The 25,325-nt window shown below is 46.2% G+C and overlaps 2 protein-coding genes across 4 annotated transcripts in view; one reads left to right on the forward strand and one right to left on the reverse strand.

The window, feature by feature from the left end:
• The window catches only part of ndufv3 (NADH:ubiquinone oxidoreductase subunit V3), a 45,481-nt gene that overhangs the window by 18,236 nt on the left and 1,920 nt on the right, over positions 1-25,325 (reverse strand). The window lies entirely within an intron of this gene.
• wdr4 (WD repeat domain 4) overlaps positions 1-25,325 on the forward strand; it is a 40,849-nt gene that overhangs the window by 5,626 nt on the left and 9,898 nt on the right. For all 3 annotated transcript variants that reach the window (XR_007956178.1, XM_052013874.1, XM_052013876.1), the window contains 5 exons: positions 226-286; positions 1,117-1,206; positions 1,339-1,406; positions 8,246-8,420; positions 10,022-10,091. Coding sequence is in view for 2 of the 3 variants with exons in the window: in XM_052013874.1 (XP_051869834.1) it covers positions 226-286; positions 1,117-1,206; positions 1,339-1,406; positions 8,246-8,420; positions 10,022-10,091 (464 nt within the window). In the remaining variant the exon portion in view is untranslated. The remainder of the gene's footprint in view (positions 1-225; positions 287-1,116; positions 1,207-1,338; positions 1,407-8,245; positions 8,421-10,021; positions 10,092-25,325) is intronic.

Consider the following 25,325-nt stretch of genomic DNA (forward strand, 5'->3'; position numbering starts at 1 on the left):
CACTTATAGGAGTTTATAAGATTATGTGGGGCATAGGTAGGGTATTTATCTTTTTTCTTGAGTGGGGGAGTCTGAAACGAGAGGACACAAGTTTAGTGTGAGAGGGAAAAGTTTTTCACACGGTGGGTAGTTGTTATATGGAATGGGTTGCCAAAGGAGATGATTTTGATGTTTTTTTTAAATTATGAAATAGCTAATGTAACAGAAACTCATCTCTTTCCACAGGTTTGTCAGTGAACTATGCATTCCACCAAATCACCCTCAGCTGCTCTTGTCTGGCTCTGGGGTAGGAACATAATTTTACATTGCCTTTTATGTTGTAATGTCATCCTCAACACTATACTGAAGGCTCCTTGGCACTTGAATCCACTGCTACCTGACTTAGAGGCAGTGGGTACTCAGTTGCTGTGAAAAAAGATTTGTTCCAAAAATGAAAGGATGCTATTAAAAGGTCTGTAGTTGCATGGGGATAAATACTCTTTTATATTATAAATGGTTAAGAATTGGATACAAAATATAATGACTGCAAAATACTGTGGGTGTTGAGAACCAGATATAAAAATCAGAAAATGTTGGAAATACTTTGTGGGTCAAGCAGCATCTGTGGAGAGGGAAACCAATCAATGACTTGTCAATAGAGTGAATGTTGTTGATACCAAACCGGAGAAAAGGCAGGCCCAAGCAGCAGAAGAGAGGAACAGGGAAAGAAGGGGAATGGAGGAATTGAACAGATGGAAGGTGAGTTGGTAAATGGTAAAAAATTTCATTAATGAAGGTGGCAGATTGAGGTGATTATCCATGGTCAGCCAATCACCAACATGACTAGCAGAGACTGATTGTTATTACAGGAAAGAGAGGTAAGTATAATAAGAGATGCTTCTCCGTGGATTATTGAAGTGGGAATTTTCTTTGAAGTTTATTGAAGCAGAAACTACAATTTAGATGGGGATTGGATGTGGAGAAGAGTGGGAGTTGAGGTGGATGGCTCCTGTTATCAAGGTGCAGCAGCAATGGGTTGAAGGCTTGTTGAGCAGAATAATCTTAGATGGAGCATTGTACATTGGGAATGTTTTTGATGTGGTGTTGGTTTTAATTGCCCTGTATTCTCATCTCTAGGATGGCACAGTCAGGCTATGGGAATACCAAAGTGGAATGGAGCTAGACTGCTTTAAGATGACTGATTTACAAGCTTCTGGATGTCAGAAGGTGAGGAGTCTCCAGGGTGGTCCTGGGAAGTGTCCATCTGTCTGCTGGGCCATGGCATTCATCGGGGGACTGCAGGAGTGGCAGCAGTATCTGCTGAGCCATAGCCCACTAACCTCTGTCTCTGAATTGCAGGTCAGGTGTGCCGTGGTGCGGATCGTCCATTGCAGATGGGGTGATTACTTCGCTGTTCTTTGTGATGGGTAAGCTGTAGGCCATTCGCCTTTTTGATCCTGCTCTGCCATTGATTCAGATCATGATTAGTCTTCCATCATGGTGCCATTTTCCTGCACAATCTACACATCACTGAGTACCTTGTTGAGAAATCTATCAATCTATGTTTTGAAGGAACTCAAATGACTGAGGCTGGGTGATAGAAGATTCCAAAGATTCACCACCGTGTGTGAAGAAAATTCTCATCTGTCCCAATCATCTCTGTAAAGAGTCCCAGTCTACTCAATAGAGCATAGAATAAAACAGGCCCTTCAGCCCATCATGCCTGCGCCAACAATACCACCTATCTAAATTAATACCATCTGCCTGCACGTGGTCCATATCCCTCTTCCTGACCTGTAAGTGCCTGTTAAACACTGCCATTGTGAGTGCTTCCACCATCTCCCCAGGCAGTGTGTTCCAGGCACCCACCACTCTGTGGATTTAAAAAGAAACTTACCTCGTACATCTCCTTTAAACTTTCCCCCTCATGGCTTAAAGCTATGCCCTCTAGTATTTGATGTTTCCATCCTGGGAAAAGACTCTACCCTGTCTATGATTCTCATAATTACATATACTATCACTGCACCCCAGTGGATGAACTGAGGGTGTGGATTGCCTTCAGGGACTGGGATATTGTGGCCATAACAGAAACGTGGCTGAGAGAAGGGCAGGACTGGGAGCTTAATGTTCCGGGATACTGATAGACAGAGGCATGACAGAGGAACAGGTGAAAGTGGAGGGGGTTTGCCTTTTTGATGAGGGAGGACATAACAGCTGTGCTTAGAGAGGATATTGTTGAGGGATTATCCAATGAGGCCATTTGGGTAAAACTTAGAAATAAGAAGGGGATGGTTATCTTGGTAGGGCTATATTATAGACCCCCCCAATAGTGGGAATTTGAGGCGCAGATGTGTCAAGAAATTGGAGGTAGTTGTGAGAATAGTAGTGTAGTGCTAGTGGGAGATTTCAATTTTCCTGGTATCAGCTGGGCTACCCAGAGTGCAAAGGGCCTGGATGGGGTGCAATTTGTGCGATGCGTTCAAGGTAGTTTCCTCACGCAACGTATAGAGGAACCTACTCAGGAAGGAGCAACATTGGACCTCCTCTTGGGGAACGAGGTGGGCCAGGTAACTGAAGTGGCAGCTGGGGAGCACTTTGGGTCCATAAAACAAAACATTACAGCACAGTACAGGCCCTTTGGCCCACGATGTTCTGCCAACCTCCAGTGACTGCAATTCTATTAATTTTAAAATAGTTATGTAAAAAGATAGAACAGGTCCACAAGTTAAAGTCCTGAACTGGAGTAGGGCCAACTCTGAGGGCGTTAGGCAGGATCTAGCTGGGGTCGACAAAGGAACAGTTGTTAAGTGGTAGGCTTTTAAAAGGGTCATATCAAGAGTCCAGGAGCAGCATAGAAAAATAGGGGGCTATGTGGGAGGGAAGGGTTAGATAGATCTTAGACCAGGATAAAATGTTGGCACAATATGTGGGCCGAAGGGCCTGTACTGTGCTGTAGTGTTCTATGTTCCTGATAGGTTGAAGGGTAGACATACTAAGTTTAGGGAACCCTGGCTGACGAGAGATATCGAATCTCTGGTTAGGAAAAAAGAAACGCACGTCGTGTTTAGGCAGCTGGGTATGAATGAATCCCTCAATGAATATAAAAAGTTTAAGACCAGGCTTGAGGGAAATCAGGTCGTCAAAAAAAGGGTATGAGGTGGATTTGGCAAGCAGTGTTAAAGATAGTCCCAAGAGTTTCTTCAGTTATGTTAACAGTAAAAGGATGACTAGGGAGAGACTAGGTCCTCTTAAAGACCATCAGGAGATGGTTGAGATTTTTAATGTCTGTTTCTCCTTGGTGTTTACTCAGGAGAATATCATGGATGGCAGAGAATGAGGGTCATAAGTAGCAAGGTCTTGGATCATATCAAGGTCTTGGGGTCCGAGTCCATTGGACGCTCAAAGCAGCTGCACAGGTTGACTCTGTGGTGAAGAAGGCATATGGTGTATTGTCCTTCATCAATTGTGGAATTGAATTTAGGAGCCGAGAGGTAAAGTGGCAGCTGTATAGGACCCTGGTCAGACCCCACTTGGAGTACTGTGCTCAGTTCTGGTCGCTTCACTACAGGAAGAATGTGGAAGCCATGGAAAGGATGCAGAGAAGATTTACAAGAATGTTGCCTGGATTGGGGAGCATGCCTTATGAAAACAGGTTGAGTGAACTCGGCCTTTTCTCCTTGGAGTGACGGAGGATGAGGGGTGACCTGATAGAGGTGTATAAGATGATGAGAGGCATTGATTGTGTGGATAGTCAGAGGCTTTTACCCAGGCCTGAAATGGTTGTCACAAGAGGACACAGGTTTAAGGTTCTGGGGAGTAGGTATAGAGGAGATGTCAGGGTTAAGTTTTTTTACTCAGAGTGGTGAGTGCGTGGAATGGGCTGCCGGCAACGGTGGTGGAGACGGATACAATAGGATCTTTTAAGAGACTTTTGAATAGGTACATGGAGCTTAGAAAAATAGAAGGCTATGGGTAAGCCTAGTAATTTCTAGGGTAGGGACATGTTCCACACAACTTTGTGGGCCGAAGGGCCTGAATTGTGCTGTAGGTTTTTTATGTTCTATGTGCTTATTATGAGGAAGGAGGTATTTGCTGCCTTGAAGCACATTAAGGCGGGCAAATCCCTAGGGCCTGACGAAGTGCACCTTCGGACCTTATGGGGGGCCAGGGAAGAAATCATGGAAGCCCTTGTAGAGATATTTGCTTTGTCGTAGCCACTGGCGAAGTTCCAGAAGACTGGAGGATGGTTAATATTGTTCCATTGTTCAAGAAGGGTAGCAAGGACAGGCCAGTATGTATTACTCTGACTTTATGACTCAGCCTCTGATGCTCCAGAGAAAATAAAGTTTGTCCAATGTGTTCTTTTAGCTAATGCACTCTAATCCAACCAACATCCTAATGAACCTCTTCTGTACCCTCTTCAACGCCTCCACATCCTTCCTTTAGTGTGGCAATCAGAACTGCACACAATACTCCAAATGTGGCCTGTACAGTTTTATGCAGCTGCTACATGGCTCTAATTTTCACACCCAGCAACCTGATCAATAAAGGCAAGCATGCTGTATGTATTCTTTACCACCCTACCCACATGTTGCCACTTTCAGGCAGCTGTGGACTTTCACCTCAAGCTCCCTCTGTACGTCATTGCTCCTGAGGGTCCTGCCATTTACTTTGTACTTTCCTCTTGTATTGACCTCCTGAAATGCATCTCTGCCCACATTTCCAAGTGATTTATATCCAGCTGTATACTTTGTCAACCACTTTCTCTGGTAGCTCATTCTGTGTACTGACCACTTTCTGGGTGAAGAAGTTGCCCCTCAGGTTCCTGTTATACATCTTCCCTCTCACCTTAAACCTATGCCTTCTAGTTCTTGATTCCCTAACTTAGGGGGCGGGGAGAGACTGTGCGCAATCACCCTACCTAATTTTATACACCTCTTTAAGATGAACCCTCATTCTCCTATGCTCCAATGAGAAAAATTCCAACATCTCTCCATAATTCAGTCCCTTGAAACCTGGCAACATCCTCGCCACAGCTCTCCAGTCTGAAAATCAACCTTCCAGCATCACCCTTGGCTTCCTGCCATCAAGCCATTTCTGTATCCAATCAGCTTGCTCTCCCTGAATCCCAGGCGATCTGAACTTTCCATAGCAGCGTACCATATGGAACCTCATCAAAGGCCCCACTGAAGTCCATGTAGACCACTGCTGCGCTCTTCATCTGAAAGGCATTTTCACTGACGCACTGCATTGTGGGGAACTGTGGTCAGTTCCTTAAAGTACTCTCAGCCTTTATTCCACCTCCACTAAGTCACCGCACTTTAACCCATTACCCCCAACTGCTCCTACACCACCTTTCTCCGTGAACCTCGAATCCCATTCCTTTTTTGACAGGCCGACTAGAGGGAATGCCATATTAGATCTAGTATTAGGTAATGAACTGGGTCAGGTGACAGATCTCTTAGTGGGGGACCATTTGGGGGACAGTGACCACCGCTCCCTAACCTTTAGCATTGTCATGAACAAGATAGGAGCAAAGAGGACAGGAAGATATTTAATTGGGGAAGGGCAAATTATGAGGCTATAAGGCTAGAACTTGAGAGTGTAAATTGGGATGACATTTTTGAAGGGAAATGTACTATGGAGATGTGGTCGTTGTTCAGGGATATCTTGCAGGATGTTAGGGATAAATTTGTCCCGGTGAGGCAGAGGAGGAGTGGCAGGGTGAAGGAACCATGGGTGATGAGAGGTGGAACAACTAGTTAGGAGGAAGAAGGCAGCATACATAAGGTGTAGGCAGCAAGGATCAGATAGGGCTCATGAGGAATATAGGGTAGCAAGGAAGGAACTTAAGAAGGGGCTGAAGAGAGCAAGAAGGGGACATGAAAAGGCTTGGCGAGTAGGGTTAAGGAAAATCCCAAGGTTTTCTTCACTTATGTGAAGAGCAGAAGGATGACGAGAGTAAAGGTAGGACCAATTAGAGACAATGGTGGGAAAGGTGTGCCTGGAAGGTGTGGAAGTGGGTGAGGTTCTCAATGAATACTTCTCTTCCGTATTCACCAAAGAGAGGGGCCTTGATGACGCTGAGGACAGTGTTGGTAAGGTTAATGTTCTAGAGCATGTAGATATTAAGAGAGAGGATGTATTGGAGCTGTTAGGAAATATTAGGACAGATATGTCCCCAGGGCCTGATGGAATATTCCCCAGGCTGTCCGCGAGGTGAGGGAAGAGATTGCTGAACTGTTGGCTAGGATCTTTTGAGTCCTCGTTGTGCAGGGGAATGGTACCGGAGGATTGGAGGGTGGCAAATGTTGTCCTCTTATTCAAAAAAGGTAGTAGGGATAGTCCAGGGAATTACAGACCAGTGAGCCTTAACGTCTGTGGTGGGCAAGCTGTTGGAAAGGATTCTTAGAGATAGGGTCTATGATCATTTAGAGAATCATGGACTGATTAGGGACAGCCAGCATGGTTTTGTGAAGGGAAGATCATGTTTCACAAGCCTGGTGGGGTTCTTTGAGGAGGTGACCAGGCAGATTGATGAGGGCAGTGCAGTAGATGTGGTCTACGTGGATTTTAGTAAGGCATTTGACAAGGTTCCACATGGTAGGCTTCTTTAGAAGGTCAGAGGGCATGGGATCCAGGGAGACTTAGCCGTGTGGATTCAGTATTGGCTTGCCTGTAGAAAGTGGAGGGAGTGCATTCAGGTTGGAGGGCTGTGACTAGCAGTGTCCCACAAGGGTCAGTTCTGGGACCTCTACTTTTTGTGATATTTATTAATGACTTAGATGAGGGGGTGGAAGGGTGGGTTAGCAAGTTTGCAGACGACACAAAGGTTGGTGGTGTTGTGGATAGTGTGGAGGACTGTTGAAGATTGCAGAGGGATATTGATAGGATGCAGAGCTGGGCTGACAAGTGGCAGATGGAGTTCAATCTGGAGAAGTGTGAGGTGATACACTTTGGAAGGACTAACTCCAAAGCGGAGTACAAGGTTAGTGGCAGGATTCTGGGTCATGTGGAGGAGCAGAGGGATCTGGGGGTTCATATCCACAGATCCCTGAAAGTTGCCTCACAGGTGGATAGGGTAGTTAAGAAAGCTTATGGGATGTTAGCTTTCATAAGTCGTGGGATCAAGTTTAAGAGCTGCGAGATAATGATGCAGCTCTACAAAACTCTGGTTAGACCACACTTGCAGTACTGTGTCCAGTTCTGGTTGCCTCATTATAGCAAGGATGTGGAAGTGTTGGAAAGGGTGCAGAGGAGATTTACCAGGATGCTGCCTGGTTTGGAGAGTATGGATTATGAGGAGAGGCTCAGGGAGCTAGGGCTTTACTCTTTGGAGAGGAGGAGGATGAGGGGAGACATGATAGAGGTATACAAAATATTAAGAGGAATAGATAGAGTGGACAGCCAGCGCCTCTTTCCCAGGGCGCCAATGCTCAATACAAGAGGGCATGGCTTTAAAGTAATGGGTGGGAGGTTCAAGGGAGATATCAGAGGGAGGTTTTTTACCCAGAGAGTGGTTGGGGCATGGAATGCACTGCCTGGGGCGGTGGTGGAGGCAGGTACGTTGGTCAAATTCAAGAGATTGTTAGATAAGCATATAGAGGAATTTAAAATTGTGGGATATGTGGGAGGAAAGGGTTAGATAGGCTTAGGTGAGATTTAAAGGTCGACAAGACATGGTGGGCCAGAGGGCCTGTATGGTTTTCCCTGATATCCTCACTTCCTAACCCTTTCCTAATCCACGAGCCTTATGTGTCAGGGAAAATGCCTCGCAGATGAAGAGTGCGGCAGTGCTTCACTCTGAGGTGTGTGTTCACATGTCCTCGGAGGGCTTGGCTGTCACTGCCAACCCAATTGACGCAGTGATGTCATATCCAGATCTTATTGCCCCAATGGTATTGAGTGACTAAAAAATAAAAATTGATACAACTTTGCATGAGCCTTGTCCTTTCCCTGAGTCTAACGTTGGCCTTTGCTGTTAAATTATGTCATTGGGTCACTTTGTCATTGCTGATAAAATCGCTTAATGTGAGAGAAAGTAATCCTTTCGGATCGCATCTCCACTTACAACATGGGATTCGATGGGAAAAGGGTGCTTGCAATACACAAAAACGTGATATGGATGGTTTTCTGGGAACCTGAGCCCTCTAACGCAGGGGCCGTCTGTATCTGCTGTGGAGTGTTTGAAGAGGTACTGCAAGGGAGCATTACTTCTGCTGTTTGGTGTTGCCATGTTGTCTGTACTTACACCAAGAATTGTCAGTCTCTCCTCAGTCCACATCTTTGAGCTGGATGTTTCAACTCAGAAAATGAATCATCGGCAGACAATCACAGTGAAACAACGAGCCTGGGATATAGCATTTGATGATTCCATGGGTCTCTGGATCTTGGATGGAGAAATGGTTGTTATGTATCAACCACAGGAGGGCCACTGGCAGGTAAGAAGGAGGTGGGAACAGTGGGGAGGGATGTCCTGATTCGCTAGAGGTTGATGATGGAGTGGTGTCAGAGTTCAAAGATCAGTTCAGAGAGGTCTCATGAATCTGAGTGGGTTTTTTGAAGAGGTGACGAAGAGGATTGATGAGGGCTGGGCAGAAAACACAGTTTACATACAAAAGACAAACTGCTGGAGGAACTCAGCAGGTCAGGCAGCATCTGTGGAGGGAAATGGGCAGTCAACGTTTCGGGTTGAGACCCGTCATCGGGATTGAAAGATGGAGGGGAAATAGCCAATATAAAGTGGTGAAGGGTAGGGGTGGAACAAGAGCTTACAAGTGATAGATGGATCCAGCTGAGGAGGGGTGATAGATGGAGGAGGGAAGGGTGGAAGGATACCAAGGCTGAGAGGTTATAGGTAGAGGCAACAAAGGGCTGCATGTGATGGAATCTGAGGGGAGAGGAAGGTGGAGCATGGAACCAAATAAGGGAGGTGGGGTGGGCAGATGGGAGCAGAAGGAGGAGGGACCCAGTGGGAAGTGGTGTGCATGATGGGCAGATGGAGAGGGTGGAGGAAGGGACTTCCAGATGGCCATGGTGGACAGAGCACAAGTGCTTGGTAAGGTTGGTCGCCTGGTCTATGTGGAGTTCATCAAGGCCTTTGACGAGGTCCTGCATGGTAGGATGTCTGGAAGGTTGAAGCACATGGCATCCAAGGTGAGCTAGACTATTGGATAGGAAGCAGAGGGTGCTAGTGGAGGGCTGCTTCTCATATTGTAGGCCTGTGACCAGTGATTAGAATAAGAATGTAGGTGGCATTAAGTTTGCAGGTAACACCAAAATTGGTAGTATGTTGGACAGTGAAAAAGATTGTCTAAGGTTACAGCAGGATATTGATCAACTGGGAGAGGGAATGGCTGATGGAATTTAACTCATAAATGTAAAGTGATGCAGTTTGGGAAGTTAAACCAGTAGGATGTATACAGTGAATGGCAGGGCTCTTGGGAGTGTTATTGAACTCCTAGGTCCCTCTTCTTCAACACTGCCCAGGGCCCTACTGTTCACTATGAACCTCCTACTTGTCTTCCCAAAATGTGACACCTCATGCTTAACTAAATTAAACTCAGTCTCTTCAAGAGGTGGTGAGTATGTGGAATGCTAGAGGCAGTACAGTTACAATTTGGACATGTGCACGTATAGGAAGAGTTTAAAACACATAGGCCAAAAGTAGGCACATAGGACTAGCTTGGTTAGGCAACTTGATCGGCATGGATGAGTTGGGCCGAAGGGCCTGTTTCCATTCTGTATAACTCTATGAATCTAATGATCACTAGGGGGGTGGGGGGCAAATTTGGCCCCTTTTTTTGTTGGTCGCCTGGTCTATGTGGAGTTCATCAAGGCCTTTGACGAGGTCCTGCATGGTAGGATGTCTGGAAGGTTGAAGCACATGGCATCCAAGGTCAGCTAGACCATTGGATAGGAAACAGAGGGTACTAGTGGAGTGAAGCCAGGAGCTCTGCTGCTTTCTGATTGAAGAATTATATCAATGCCACAGCAGCTTTGCAGATCCTTGTAAATACCAACATAATCATCTTTTTAACAGAATATTCCAGAACATCCAGACCAACGGAAAATCGAAGAGGCAATTCGTGCTAAGTGGGAGGAATTGCAGGGTAAGAGATGTCTCTGACCCATCCTGGAGCGGTCAATGCCTGTTTCATACACATTTAGAATACTTGTGACACAAAAGGAGGCCATTCAACTATTTACATCCTTGTCAATATGTAAAGAGCAGCACCCTAATCCTACCTTCCAGCACCAAGTCTGTGGCTCTGCTGGTATGCGTGCAAGTATTTAAATGTGGTGAAGTCTCAGATAGTGAGTTCAAGATCCCTACCATGCTCTTCTTGAAAGACCCATTTCTCATCTTCCCTTAACCTTTAACCAATTACTTTTATTCTGTGCCCTATGACCCCTTTGTTAAGGGAAATGGGTCTCTCCTCATTATTTTTGTGAACCTTCGTAACATTGAAACAAGTCTCCTGTCAGCCTTCTGTTTCAAAGGCAACAACCCCAGCCTGGCCAATTTTGTATTTGTTGCTGCTTAAAATTTTCCAATCCTGCTAACATTCTCCTGAATGGAGGAAAGGTGTGGCTGTAATACTCGGACAGGGCCAGTGCCCTGGACATAGAACCTTCACCCAGGATTTAAGTCAGTACGAAGATAACAAATGCATTGGTGGTGATCTTCCAAATTTTTCCTAGCTCTGGAACTGTATAAATAAGTGATTTATGAACAGAAAGGAAAACCCAAGTAACAATAGACAAGTCAGCTTTGGACATTCCAGAATTCATATTTAATATGTAGTAAAAGGATGCTTCAGAAATTGTAATATTATTAGAATCATCATAGTTTTACACGGGGAAAATTGTTCTTGCCAGTCTTTGAGGATATAACAAATTGTGGCAAGGGGACCAATGACTTTAAACAGGAAATAAAAAGGTTGAGAGAGAACACAAGTGTGAACGTTTACGTAAGAACATAAATAGGAGCAGGAGTCGGCCATCTGGCCCATCGAGCCTGCTCCGCCATTCAATAAGGTCATGGTTGATCTGTCCATGGACTCAGATCCACCTACCTGCCTTTTCCCCATAACCCTTAATTCCCCTACTATGCAAAAATCTATCTAACTGTGTCTTAAGTATATTTAATGAGGTAGCCTTTGCTTCCCTGAGCAGTGAATTCCACAGATTCACTACTCTTTTGGGAAAAGAAGTTTCTCCTCATCTTAGTCCTAAATCTACTCTCCTGAATCTTGAGGCCATGTACCTTAGTTCTAGTCTCACCTACCAGTGGAAGCAACCTTCCTGCCTCTAGCTTATCTATCCCTTTCATAATTTTACGTTTCTATAAGATCCCCTCTCATTCTTCTAAATTCCAGTGAGTATAGTCCCAGGCGACTCAACCTCTCCTCATAGGCTAACCCCCTCATCTCCGGAATCAACCTGGTGAATCTCCTCTGCACAGCCTCCAAAGCCAGTACATCTTTCCTCAAGTAAGGAGACCAGAACTGCACGTAGTGCTCCAGGTGCAGCCTCACCAGTACCCTGTACAGTTGCAGCATAACCTCCCTGCTCTTAAATTCAATCCCTCCAGCAATGAAGGCCAACATTCCATCTGCCTTCTTGATAACCTGTTGCAACTGCAAACCAACCTTTTGCAATTCATGTACAAGCACTCCCGATCTCTCTGCACAGCAGCATGCTGCAATCTTTCACCATTTAAATAACAATATGAGTGGATGACCTCTCATTTACCAACATTGTACTCCATCTGCCAGACCCTTGTCCACTCAATCTATATCTCTCTGCACACACTCTGCCTCATCTGCATAATTTGCTTTTCTAATCAATTTAGTGTCATCAGCAAACTTAGATACTACTACACTTAGTCCCCTCTTCCAAATCATTAATGTACATCGTGAACAGTTGTGGGCCCAGCACTGACCCTTGCGGCACCCTGCTCACTGCCAACCAGAGAAACAGCCATTTATCCCAACTCTCTGCCTTCTATTGGTTAACCAATCCTTTATCCATGCTAATACATTACTCCCAACTCCATGCATCCTTATGGATAAGTCTTTTATGTGGCACCTTATCGAATGCCTTTTGGAAATCCAAGATGAGAGATGACTTGAGAGAGGGGAACAAGATGATAAGAGGCATAGATCAAGTGGCAAGTCAGAGACTTTTTCCATGGCGACAATGGCTAACACAAGAGGGCATAATTTTAAGGTGATTGGAGGAAGATATAAGTGGGATGTCAGGGGTAAGTTTTTTAAACACAGTGATGGGTGCATGGAATGCACTGCCGGCAGAGGTTGTGGGGGCAGATACATTAGGGACATTTAAGAGACTCTTAGGTAGACACATGAATGATAGAGAAATGGAGGGCTCTGTGGGAGGGAAGGGTTAGATAGATCTTAGAGCAGGATAAAATGTCAGCACGACGTTGTGGGCCGAAGGGCCTGTACTGTGCTGTTACGTTCTATACGACATCCACCTTTTCCCCTCTGTCCACTGCGCTTATTATACCCTCAAAGAACTCCAGTAAGTTTGCCAAACAGGATCTGCCCTTCCTGAATCCATGCGGTGTTTGCCTGATGGAACCATTTCTATCCAGATGTCTCGCTATTTCTTTTTTAAAGATAGCTTCAAGCATTTTCCCAACTACAGATGTTAAGCTAACTGGCCTATAGTTACCTGCCTTTTGCCTACATCCTCCACCGTTTCTTTCAGTACCCTGGGATACATCCCATCAGGACCAGGGGACCTGTCTACCTTTAGGCCCACTAGTTTGCTCATCACTACCTCTTTAGTGACAGCGATTGTATCAAGGTCCTCACCTCCCATCACATGCATAACATCCCCCTTTGGCATGTTAGACATGTCCTCCACCATGAAGACCGACACAAAATAAGTAGTTCAAGGCCTCTGCCATTTCCACATTACCCAATATTAGTTCCTCCTCCTCATCTTCCAAGCGACGTACGTTAACTGTAGTCACCTTTAACCAATTTATATAATTATAAAAACAGGTAGTAAAAGTTTTTATATTTTGTGCTAATTTACTTTCATAATCTATCTTCCCTTTCCTTATTGCTTGCTTAACGGTTCTTTGTTGCTTTTTGAAGTTTTCCCAATCTTCCAGTTTCCCACTACTCTTAGCGACACTGTATGCATGAGCTTTTAGCTTGATGCCGCCTTTTATTTCCTTATTAAAAGATGACCTGATTTCCAAAAGGCATAAAGTTAAAGATGACACATTTCTTTAATATTTTAAGCAAGATTACTTTTTTATTTCCATCTTTTACAGTTTCAAAATAACAAAAAAGAAAAAGGGGCCCAAAGCAAAAGTTTGGGCACCCTGCATGGTCAGTACTTAGTAACACCCCTTTTGGCAAGTATCATAGCTTGTAAATGCTTTCTGTAGCCAGCTAAGAGTCTTTCAATTCTTGTTTGGGGGATTTTTGCCCATTCCTCCTTGCAAAAGGCTTCTAGTGCTGTGAGATTCTTGGGCTGTCTTGCATGCACTGCTCTTTTGAGGTCTATCCACAGATTTTCGATGATGTTTAGGTCAGGGGATTGTGAGGGCCATGGCAAAACCTTCAGCTTGTGCCTCCTGAGGTAGTCCATTGTGGATTTTGAGGTGTGTTTAGGATCGTTATCCTGTTGTAGAAGCCATCCTCTTTTCATCTTCAGCTTTTTTACAGGCAGTGTGATGTTTGCTTCCAGAATTTGCTGGTATTTAATTGAATTCATTCTTCCCTCTCCCAGTGAAATGTTCCCCGTGCAACTGGCTGCAACACAAGCCCAAAGTATGATCGATCCACCCCCATGCTTAACAGTTGGAGAGGTGTTCTTTTCATGAAATTTTGCACCCTTTTTTCTCCAAACTTTCCTGTGTCCTCACCACAAAATTCAGCGTCAGAAGTTTGCAAAGGAACATCTAAACAAGCCTGATGCATTTTGGAAACAAGTCCTGTGGACTGATGAAGTTAAAATAGAACTTTTTGGCTGTAATGAGCAAAGGTATGTTTGGAGAAAAAAGGGTGCAGAATTTCATGAAATGAACACCTCTCCAACTGTTAAGCATGGGGGTGGATCAATTCTGCTTTGGGCTTGTGTTGCAGCCAGTGGCACGGGGAACATTTCACTGGTAGAGGGAAGAATGAATTCAATTAAATACCAGCAAATTCTGGAAGCAAACATCACACCGTCTATAAAAAAAAATGCTGAAGAGGATGGCTTCTACAACAGGATAACGATCCTAAACACACCTCAAAATCCACAATGGACTACCTCAAGAGGCACAATCTGAAGGTTTTGCCATGGCCCTCACAGTCCCCGGACCTAAACATCATTGAAAATCTGTGGATAGACCTCAAAAGAGGAGTGCATGCAGGACAGCCCAAGAATCTCACAGCACTAGAAGCCTTTTGCAAGGAAGAATGGGCGAAAATTCCCCAAACAAGAATTGAAAGACTCTTAGCTGGCTACAGAAAGCATTTACAAGCTGTGATATTTGCCAAGGGGGGTGTTACTAATTACTGACCATGCAGGGTGCCCAAACTCTTGCTTTGGGCCCTTTTCCTTTTTCTGTTATTTTGAAACTATAAAAGATGGAAATAACAAAAAGTAATCTTGCTTAAAATATTAAAGAAATGTGTCATCTTTAACTTTATGCCTTTTGGAAATCAGTTCATCTTTTACTCGCTTAGCTATTCACAGTAACAGAAATTTTGACCGGGGTGCCCAAACCTTTGCATGCTGCTGTAATTTTGTTGAGCACTGTGAAAAGTCTCTTTTGAAAGCCTTTCACTGTTCCTCAACTGCACACCATATAGCCTGTGTTTCCAGTCTACACTGGCCAACTCCTCCCTCATCCCGTTGTAGTCTCCCTTGTTTAGGCATAATACACTGGTTTTAGGTTAAACTATCGCACTCCATTTGGATGAGAAATTCAGTCATACTATGGTCACTCTTTCCAAGAGGATCCCTAACTACAAGATCATTAATTTTACCTGCCTCATTGCACAGGACCAGATGTAACATAGCATTTTCCCTGGGAGGTTCACAAACATGCTGTTCAAGAAAGCTATCACAGATGCATTCTATGAAGTCCTCCTCAAGACTGCCTCGATCAACTTGATTTGCCCAATGTGGAAGTTAAAGTCCCCCATGACAACTGCCATTCCAGTCTTACATGCATCAAATATTTCTTGGTTTATTTTCTGTGCCACTGTAATATTATTTTGTGGCCTATAGACAACTCCCACCAGTGACTTTTTCCCTTTACTATTCCTAATCTCTACCCAGATGGACTCAACATTCTGCTCCTTAGATCTTATATCATCCCTCACTATCTCCCTGATCTCATTCTTAATAGCATTTCCCCACCTCCTTTACCTTCCTGCCTATCCTTCCGTATTACCTGATACCCTTGGATATTTAATTCCCACTCATCTCCACCCTGTGAAACGTTTCTGTAATGGGCACTAAATCATACCCCCTTGTACTGATTTGTGCCATAAGTTCACTGACCTTGTTTCGAATACTATGGGCATTCAGATAAAGTGCCCTTACATTCATTGTCCTTTTAGAATCTAGTAGCCTTCATGTCTTTTGTGTTTGATTTTTCTGTACTTTGCTCTTACTTTTCTCTTTTCTAACTTCTGCTGTACTCTCTGCTTTGTTTCCCTCTGTTGTTCGTGCGTGGATTCCCATCCCCCTGCAATATTAGTTTAAACCCTCCCCAACAGCACTAGCAAACAATCCCCCTAGGACATTTGGTTAAAAGGAAAGAGGAAGAAGAATGAATGGGTCATTTGCAGGTTGGTAAAGTGTTATTGGTGGAGTGTGTGGTGATCAGTTCCAGAACCTGAGCTTCTAGTGCGTTATATGGATAAATTAGACTAAAGGACGCCGTATTGTTTATAAAACAAAATATTGTACATCCTGGGAATACAGAAGTGAAAATAGACAATTCAATAGTCAATGCCCTGAAATATCAGCTTTGTGTCTCCCATCATAGATACTGTCTGACCTGCTCACTAAAACAAGATGGGCACTAGAGTTGGCTGTGAGGAAAATACAAAGTGTTATGGACAGAATAACAAGCGTAGAAAATGGTGGTAGATGGTGAATTGTGAGAGGATGTCAGGATATCCACTTTGGTAAGAACAGTAGAAAAACTATTGAAAAGTTACTAAATATAGGATCTTGATCTGGATCCTGCAGGGATCTGGATCTGTTCCTGCACTGTAAGACTCTTCAGCTCACCATGTCCATGCTGACCATCGAGTGCGTATTTACTAATCATGCTTTCCAGCCTAGTCAAGGGACCATCACCCACCTAGAGGGCATCCGAAGAATTTTTTTTCCTGAGGGTGGTTAGAATGTGGAATGCACTGCCTGAGGGGTTGGTGGGGGAAAGATTCTCATGTTTAAGTATCTAAACAAGTACTTGAATCACCAAAGCATAGAAGGCTATGAGCCTAAGGTGTTGCTGGCCTTGGATGCTGTCTGTGTGGACTATACATGTTTTCCCTGTGACGACATTGACTCCAGGTGTTGTTGTTTCCTCCCACATGCCAAAGACGCGCAAATTGGATTAATTAGCCTTTGTAAATTTCCCCTATTCTATAGGTGAGTGGTAGAGTCTGGGGAGTGTTGATGCAGGGGAAATAAAGAAAGTCGGATGAATGTAAGATTAGTACAAATGAGTAGTCGATGGTTAGTGCAGACTGGAATAGATAAAGTACCAGGAGATGTGGTGTGTTTGGTTGTCTGGAAGGCTTTCAATGAAGTCCATACAGGAGGTTGGTTCACAGGGTTAGAATGAATGGCGGTACTGGTGTGAATTGAAAATTGATTATTAGACAGAAAACGGAAGAACATTAATGAATAACATGTAGGTGGATAAGTCCCCAGGGCCTGATGGAATATCTATCTATTTATTTATTAGTCACATGTATATCAAAACACCACAGTGAAATGGGTCTTTTTGCGTTACTGAGAACGTGCTGGGGGCAGCCGCAAGTGTCGCCACTCTTCCGGTGCTAACATAGCATGCGCACAGCTCCTAACCTGTACGTCTTTGGAATGTGGGAGGAAAGGCAAGAGATGAGATTGCTGGGGCCTTGACCAAGATCTTTGTGTCCCCTCTAGCTGGAGGACTGATGAGTAGCTCATCGTCTGTTGTTTAAGAAGAGAAATAGGAATAATCCTGGTAACTATGGGCCAGTGACTCTCATGTCAGTGGTAGGGAAGCTATTAGAGAGGATTCTTGAGGATAGGATTTATGAGTATTTGAGAGCCATGGCTTAATTAGGGGCAGTCAGCATGTGCTGAGCAAGTTGTGCCTTACTAACTGGATTGAGGGTAGAGCGGTGAATGTTGTCTGCATGGATTTATGGTAAGGCATTTGACAAGGTCCCACATGGGAGACTCATCCAGAAGATTGAGATGCATGGAATCCACAGTGACGTCGTTTGGATTCAGAATTGAATTGCCCACAGAAGACAAGGTAGTGGTCGATGGGACTTGCTCTGGCTGGAGGTCTGTGTTCTGCAGGGATCTGTGATGGGACGTCTGCTGTTTGTGATATACATATGACTTGGAGAAAAACATGGGTGGGTTAGTAAGTTTGCAGACGATACAAAGATTGGTGGCGTTGTGGATAGTATAGGAGATTGCCAAAGGATACAGTGGAATATAGATTATTTGCTGAATTGGGCAGAGAAATGGCAGATGGAGCTTAATCCGGGCCAAGTATAAGGTGTTGCACTTTGGGAGCTCAAATGTAACAGGGCAGTATGCAGTTAATGGCGGGACCCTTAACAGTGTTGATGTACATCATGTACATACATTAAAACATATGAAAGTAGGTGAATCTCCAGGGCCTGATCAGATATATCTAAGAACACCGGGAAGCTAGAGCAGAAATTGCCAGAGCCCTGGCTGAGATATATGCATCATCATTAGCGACAGGTGAAATGCCAGAAGACTGGAAGGTGGCTAACGTTATGCCTTTATTTAAGAAGGACTGCAAAGAAAAATGTGGGACCTATAGACCAGTAAGCCTAACATCTGTGGTAGGTAAGTTACTAGAAGGAATTCTGAGGGACTAGATGAACAAGCATTTGGAAAGAAGGGGTTGATTAGGCACAGTCAGTACAGCTTTGTGCCTGGGAGATTGTGTCGTGAATTTGATTGAGTTTTTTTGAAGAAGTAACGAAGAAGGTCAGTGGGGGAGGGGGGGTTGGTAGATGTAATATGTATGGACTTTAGTAAGGCCTTTGATAAAGTTCTGCATGGGAGGCTGCTCTGGAAAGTTAAATCACATGGGATCCAGGGCGAGCTAGCTAACTGGATACACAATTGGCTTGATGGCAGCAAGTGAAAGGTGATGGTGGAAAGTTGTTTCTCAGACTGGAGGCCTGTGACTAGTGATTTCCGTAGGGGTTGTTGCTAGGCCCATTGCTTTCTGTCATCTACAGTATATCAGTGATTTGGATGAGACTGTGCAAGGCGTGGCTAGTAAGTTTGCAGATGACACTATAATGGGTGGTGTCGTAGACAGTGGAGAGGGTTATCAGGATTTATAGAGAGATCTTTGATCAGCTGGGTAAGTAGGCTGAGGGTTGGCAAACAGTGTTACATTTTAGGAGGACAAATGAGGGTTGGACTTCCAGTGAATGGAAGGACCCTGGGGAGTGTTATAGAACAGAGGGACCTAGGAGTACAAGTACATGGTTCACTGAAAATGGCGTTGCAGGTAGACTGGGTGGTGAAGAAGGCTTTTGGCACACTGGACTTCAGTGAGGGCATCGAGTATAGAAGTTGGGATGTGATGTTGCAGTTTTACAGGTCATTGGTGAGGCTGCATTTGGAACATTGTGTTCAGTTTTTGTCAACCTGCTATTGGAAAGATGGCACTAAGCTGGAGAAGGTGCAGAAAGGACTTATGAGAATGTTGCCGGGGCTCTCAGGACTGATTCATGGAGAGAGGTTGAGGTGAATCATAGAACAATACAGGCCCTTCAAACCACTCCTAAGACTATCTAACCCCTTCCTCCCACATATTCCTCGATCTTAAATTCCTAAGTATGCTTATCTCACAATCTCTTGAACTTGACCAACATAGCAGCTCCACCACCACCCCAGGCAGCGCATTCCATGCACCAACCACTCTCTGGGTGAAAAACCTCCCTCTGACGTCTCCCTTGAACTCCCCCCTCCCTCCCCCCTCTTGTATTGAGCATTGGTGCCCTGGGAAAGAGGCGCTGGCTGTCCACTCTATCTATTTCTCTATTCCTCTTAATATCTTGTATAACTCTATCATGTCTCCCCTCATCCTCCTCTCCAATGAGTAAAGCTCGAGCTCCTTTAGCCTCTCCTCATAATCCATACGTTCTAATCCAGGCAGCATCCTGGTAAATCTCCTCTGCACCCTCTCCAACGCCTCCACATCCTTCCTATAATGAGGTGACCAGAACTGGACACACTACTCTTAAGTGTGGTCTAACCAGAGTTTTGTAAAGCTGCATCATTACCTCGCGGCTCTTAAACTTGATCCCACGACTTAGGAAAGCCAACATCCCATAAGCTTTCTTAACTACCCTATCCACCTGTGTGGTAACTTTCAGGGATCTGTGGATATGAAACCCCAGATCTCTCTGCTCCTCCACACTGCCCAGAATCCTGTCATTTACCTTGTATTCCACCTTGGAGTTTGTCCTTCCAAAGTGAACCACCTCGTACTTCTCCGGATTGAACTCCATCTGCCACTTGTCAGCCCAGCTCTGCATCCCATCAATATCCCTCTGTAAACTTCGACAGCCCTCCACACTATCCACAACACCACCGATCTTTGTGTCATCTGCAAACTTGTTAACCCACCCTTCCACCCCCTCATCTAACTCTTTAATAAATATCACAAAAAGTAGAGGTCCCAGAACCAATCCCTGTGGGACACCACTAGTCACAGCCCTCCAATCCGAATGTACTCCCTCCACCACAACCCTGTGCTTTCTACAGACAAGCCAATTCTGAATCCATGTGGCCAAGCCTCCCTGGACCCCTTGACCTCTGACCTTCTGAAAAAGCCTACCATGCGGAACCTTATCAAATGTCTTACTAAAATCCATGTAAACCACATCTACTGCACTACCCTCATCAATCTGTCTGGTCACCTCCTCAAAGAACCCTATCAGGCTTGTGAGGCAAGATCTTCCCTTCACAAAGCCATGCTGGCCGTCCCTAATTAGTCCATGTTTCTCTAAATGTTCATAGAATCCTTTCTAACAGCTTACCCACCACAGATGCAAGGCTCACTGGTCTGTAATTGCCTGGACTATCCCTACTACCTTTTTTGAATAAGGGGACAACATTCGCCACCCTCCAATCCTCCAGTACCATCCCCGTTGACAACGAGGACTCAAAGATCCTAGCCAACGGTTCAGCAATCTCCTCCTTAGCCTCACGAAGCAGCCTGGGGAGTATTCCGTCAGGCCCCGGGGACTTGTCTGTCCTAATATTTTCTAACAGCTCCAACACATCCTCTCTCTTGATATCTACATACTCTAGAACATTACCCCTACCAACACTGACACCAGCGTCGTCAAGACCCCTCTCGTTGGTGAATTCTGAAGAGAAGTATTCATTGAGAACCTCACCCACTTCCACAGCTTCCAGGTACATCTTCCCACCTTTGTCTCTAATGGGACTTACCTTTAGTCTCGTCATCCTTCTCTTCACATACAAGTAAAAAGCCTTGGGATTCTCCTTAACCCTACTCGCCAAAGCCTTTTCATGTTCCCTTCTCGCTCTCCTCAGCCCCTCCTTGCTACTCTATTCCTCATGAGCCCTGTCTGATCCTTGCTGCTTACACGTTATGTATGCTGCCTTCTTCTTCCTAACTAGTTGTTTCACCTCTCTTGTCATCCATGGTTCCTTCACCCTGCCATTTCTGCCTCACCGGGACAAATTTATCCCTAACATCCTGCAAGAGATCCATGAACATTGACCATCTCTATAGTACATTTCCCTTCAAAAATGTCATCCCAATTTACTCTCGCAATTTCTTACCTTATAGCCTCATAATTCGCCTTTCCCCAATTAAATACCTTCCCGTCCTCTTTGCTCCTATCCCTGTCCATACAATTCTAAAGGTTATGGAGCAGTGGTCGCTATCCCCCAGATGCTCACCCACCGATAGATCTGTCACCTGACCCGGTTCATTACCTAAAACTAGACCTCATATGGCATTCCCTCTAGTCAGCCTGTCAACATGCTGTGACAGGAATCCGTCCCGGACACACTTAACAAACTCCGCCCCATCTAAACCTTTGGCACTAAGCAGGTGCCAATCAATATTTGGGAGCCTAATGGGAACCTGAGGGGCAACTTTTTCACCCAGAGGGTGGTCAGTACACAGTGCAGTTACATTGGATTAGTACAGAGTGCATTGATGTAGTACAGGTAGAAACAATAACAGTACAAAGTAAAGTGTCACAGCTACAGAGAAAGTGCAGTGTAATAAGGTGCAAGGTCACAACAAGATAGATCGTGAGGTCAGAGTGCATCTCATTGTATAAGGGAACCGTTCAATAGTCTTAACACAGTGGGGTAGAAGCTGTCCTTCAGTCTGGTGGTCCGTGCCCTCAGGATCCTGTATCTTCTACCCAGTGGAAGAGGAGAGAAGAGAGAATGACCTGGGTGGGTGGGGTCTTTGATTATGTTGGCTGCTACACCAAGACAGCGAGAGGTAAAGACAGAGTCCAAGGAGGGGAGGCTGGTGTCCTCCTTGTTCCTAACTTTCACCCATATTGACTCTAGAGAGGATACTTCTACGTTATCCACCCTTTCTGCAGCTGTAATAATGTCCCTGACCAGTATTTCCCCCCCCTCCTCCTCCTCCTCCTCTCCCCCCCCTCCTCCTCCTCCTCTCCCCCCCCTCCTCCTCCTCTTCCCCCCCTCCTCCTCCTCCTCCTCTTCCCCCCTCCTCCTCTTCCCCCCTCCTCCTCCACCTCTGATCGCCGCGCGATCCTCCTCTTCCCCCCTCCGCCTCCTCCTCTTCCCCCCTCCTCCTCCTCCTCTTCCCCCCTCCTCCTCCTCCTCTTCCCACCTCCTCCTCCTCCTCTTCCCCCCTCCTCCTCCTCTTCCCCCCTCCTCCTCCTCCTCTTCCCCCTCCTCCTCCTCCTCTTCCCCCTCCTCCTCCTCTTCCCCCCTCCTCCTCCTCCTCTTCCCCCATCCTCCTCCTCCTCTCCCCCCCTCCTCCTCCTCCACTTCCCCCCTCCTCCTCCCCCACTTCCCCCCTCCTCCTCCTCCTCTTCCCCCCTCCTCCTCCTCCTCTTCCCCCTCCTCCTCCTCCTCTTCCCCCCTCCTCCTCCTCCTCTTCCCCCCTCCTCCTCCTCCTCTTCCCCCCTCCTCCCCCTCCTCCCCCCCCCGCCCCCTCCTCCTCGCCCCCCCCTCCTCCTCTTCCCCCTCCCCCTCCCCTCCCCCTCCCCTCCTCTTCCCCCCCTCCTCCTCTTCCCCCCCTCCTCCACTTCCCCCCCTCCTCCTCTTCCCCCCTCCTCCTCTTCCCCCCTCCTCCTCCTCTTCCCCCCCTCCTCCTCTTCCCCCCTCCTCCTCTTCCCCCCCTCCTCCTCTTCCCCCCCTCCTCCTCCTCTTCCCCCCCTCCTCCTCCTCCTCCCCCCCCCTCCTCCTCCTCCCCCCCTCCTCCTCCTCCTCCCCCCCTCCTCCTCCTCCTCCCCCCCTCCTCCTCCTCCTCCCCCCCTCCTCCTCCTCCTCCCCCCCTCCTCCTCCTCCTCCCCCCCTCCTCCTCCTCTTCCCCCCCTCCTCCTCCTCTCCCCTCCTCCTCCTCCTCTTCCCTCCTCCTCCCCCTCCTCTTCCCCCTCCTCTTCCCCCTCCTCTTCCCCCTCTTCCCCCTCCTCTTCCCCCTCCTCCTCCTCCTACTCCCCCTCCTCTTCCCCCTCCTCTTCCCCCTCTTCCCCCTCCTCTTCCCCCTCCTCTTCCTCCTCTTCCTCCTCCTCTTCCTCCTCTTCCCCCTCCTCCTCCTCCTCTTCCCCCCTCCTCCTCCTCCTCTTCCCCCATCCTCCTCCTCCTCGTCCCCCCCTCCTCCTCCTCCTCTTCCCCCCCTCCTCCTCCTCTTCCCCCCCTCCTCCTCCTCTTCCCCCCCTCCTCCTCCTCCTCCCCCCCTCCTCCTCCTCCTCCCCCCCTCCTCCTCCTCCTCCCCCCTCCTCCTCCTCCTCCCCCCCTCCTCCTCCTCCTCCTCCTCCTCTTCCCCCCTCCTCCTCCTCCTCCCCTTCTCCCCCCCCCCTCCTCCCCCCCCCCTTCCTATCCCTTTTAGAACACTGAAAACCAGGAATATTCAATATCCATTCCTGCCCTGATGTCAGCCATGTCTCTGTAATAGCCACAATATCATAGTCCCATGTACTTATCCAAGCTCTCAGTTCATCTCCCTTATTCCTGATGCTTCTTGCATTTAAGTAAATGCACTTTAGCCCATCCACCTTACTACTTTTATTGCCTGTACTCAGCTTCTCCTTCCTCAAAGCCTCTCTACCTGTTAGATCTGACTTTTCCCCATCCCCTTCTTCCTCTGACCTACTCTTCCAGTTCTCACCCCCCTTGCAAACTAGCTTAAACCCTCCCGAACCACCCTAGGTGGTTGGGACTTTCTTCATTGGAGCGTAGGAGAGTTAGAGGTGATCTTGTGGAGATGTATGTAATTATGAGGAGCATAGATAAGATGAATGCGCAAAGTTTTTCCCAGGGTTGGGGAATCAAGAACCAGAGGGTATGGGTTTAAGGTGAGAGGGGAGAGATTTAATGGGAACCTGAGGGGCAACTTTTTACCCAGAGGGTGGTCAGTATACGGAATGAGCTTCTAGATGAAGTGGCTGAGGTTAGGTATATTAATACCATTTAAAAGGTACTTGAGCAGGTACATGGATGCAGGCAATGGGACTAGCTCAGATGGGAATCTTGGTTCAGCATGGACCAGTTGGGCCAAAGGGCCTGTTTCTGCGTTGTATGACTCCATGACTTTAGTTATGGAAAAGTAAGGATGGTTTGGGAATTAAAGTCCTTAGGGGAGTTCCAATTTCAATATGGTAGTACAGGAGCTGTCTAGTAGGTTGGGAGTAATTGCTTGCAGGTTGGCATACATCAGACACGTGGGAGTCATTCAAATGTGAAATAACAAAAGTTCAGGGCCACTGAGGTTTATAGGGGATATAGGAGAACATTTAAAGAAATTAGGAGGGCAGAAAGTTGCCATAAAATAACTTGGCAAGTGGGATTAAGAAAAGTTTCAAAACCTTTTATAAGTATATTAGAAACGAGAGGATAGCTACAGAAGGGATAGGCACCCTTCAAAGGGGTGATTTCTGTATGGACCCAGAGGATACGAGCAAGATTGTAAATGAATACTTCTCATCGGTATTCACCACGGAGAGTTATGGGAGGGGTACGCTGATATTCTGGAGGATACCTATCAGGAAAGTGGTCCTGGAAATATTGTATCACATTAGAGTGAGTAAAGAGTAAAGAAATTATTAGATAAGCATATGGAGGAATTTAAAATAGAGGGATATGTGGGGGGAAGGAGTTGGATAGTATTGGTTTATTATTGTCACTTGTGCTGAGGTACAGTGGAAAAACTTGTCTTGCATACCGATCGTACAGGTCAATTCATTACACAGTGCAGTTACATTGGATTAGTACAGAGTGCATTGAGGTAGTACAGAGTGCATTGAGGTAGTACAGGTAGAAACAATAACAGTACAAAGTAAAGTGTCACAGCTACAAAGAAAATGCAGTGCAATAAGATGCAAGGTCACAACAAGGTAGATTGTGAGGTCAGAGTCCATCTCATCGTATAAGGGAACCATTCAATAGTCTTAACACAGTGGGGTAGAAGCTGTCCTTCAGTCTGGTGGTACGTGCCCTCAGGCTCCTGTACCTTCTACCCAATGGAAGAGGAGAGAAGAGAGAATGATCTGGGTGGGTGGGGTCTTTGATTATGCTGGCTGCTTCACCAAGACAGTGAGAGGTAAAGACAGAGTCCAAGGAGGGGAGGCTGGTGTCTGTGATGCTCTGGGCTCTGTCCACAAATCTCTGCAGTTTCTTGCAGTCCTGGGCAGAGCAGTTTCCATACCAAGCCCTGATACATCTAGATAGAATGCTTTCTATGGAACATTGACAAAAGTTGGTCAAAGGGGACACACAGAATTTCTTTAGCCTCCTGAGGAAGTAGAGGTGCTGGTGAGTTTTCTTGGCCATGGCATCTATGTGATTTGACCAGGACAGGCTGTTGGTGATGTTCGCTCCCAGGA

The sequence above is a fragment of the Pristis pectinata genome, chromosome 4 (assembly GCF_009764475.1).
Source record: "Pristis pectinata isolate sPriPec2 chromosome 4, sPriPec2.1.pri, whole genome shotgun sequence".
Taxonomy (NCBI): Eukaryota; Metazoa; Chordata; class Chondrichthyes; order Rhinopristiformes; family Pristidae; genus Pristis; species Pristis pectinata.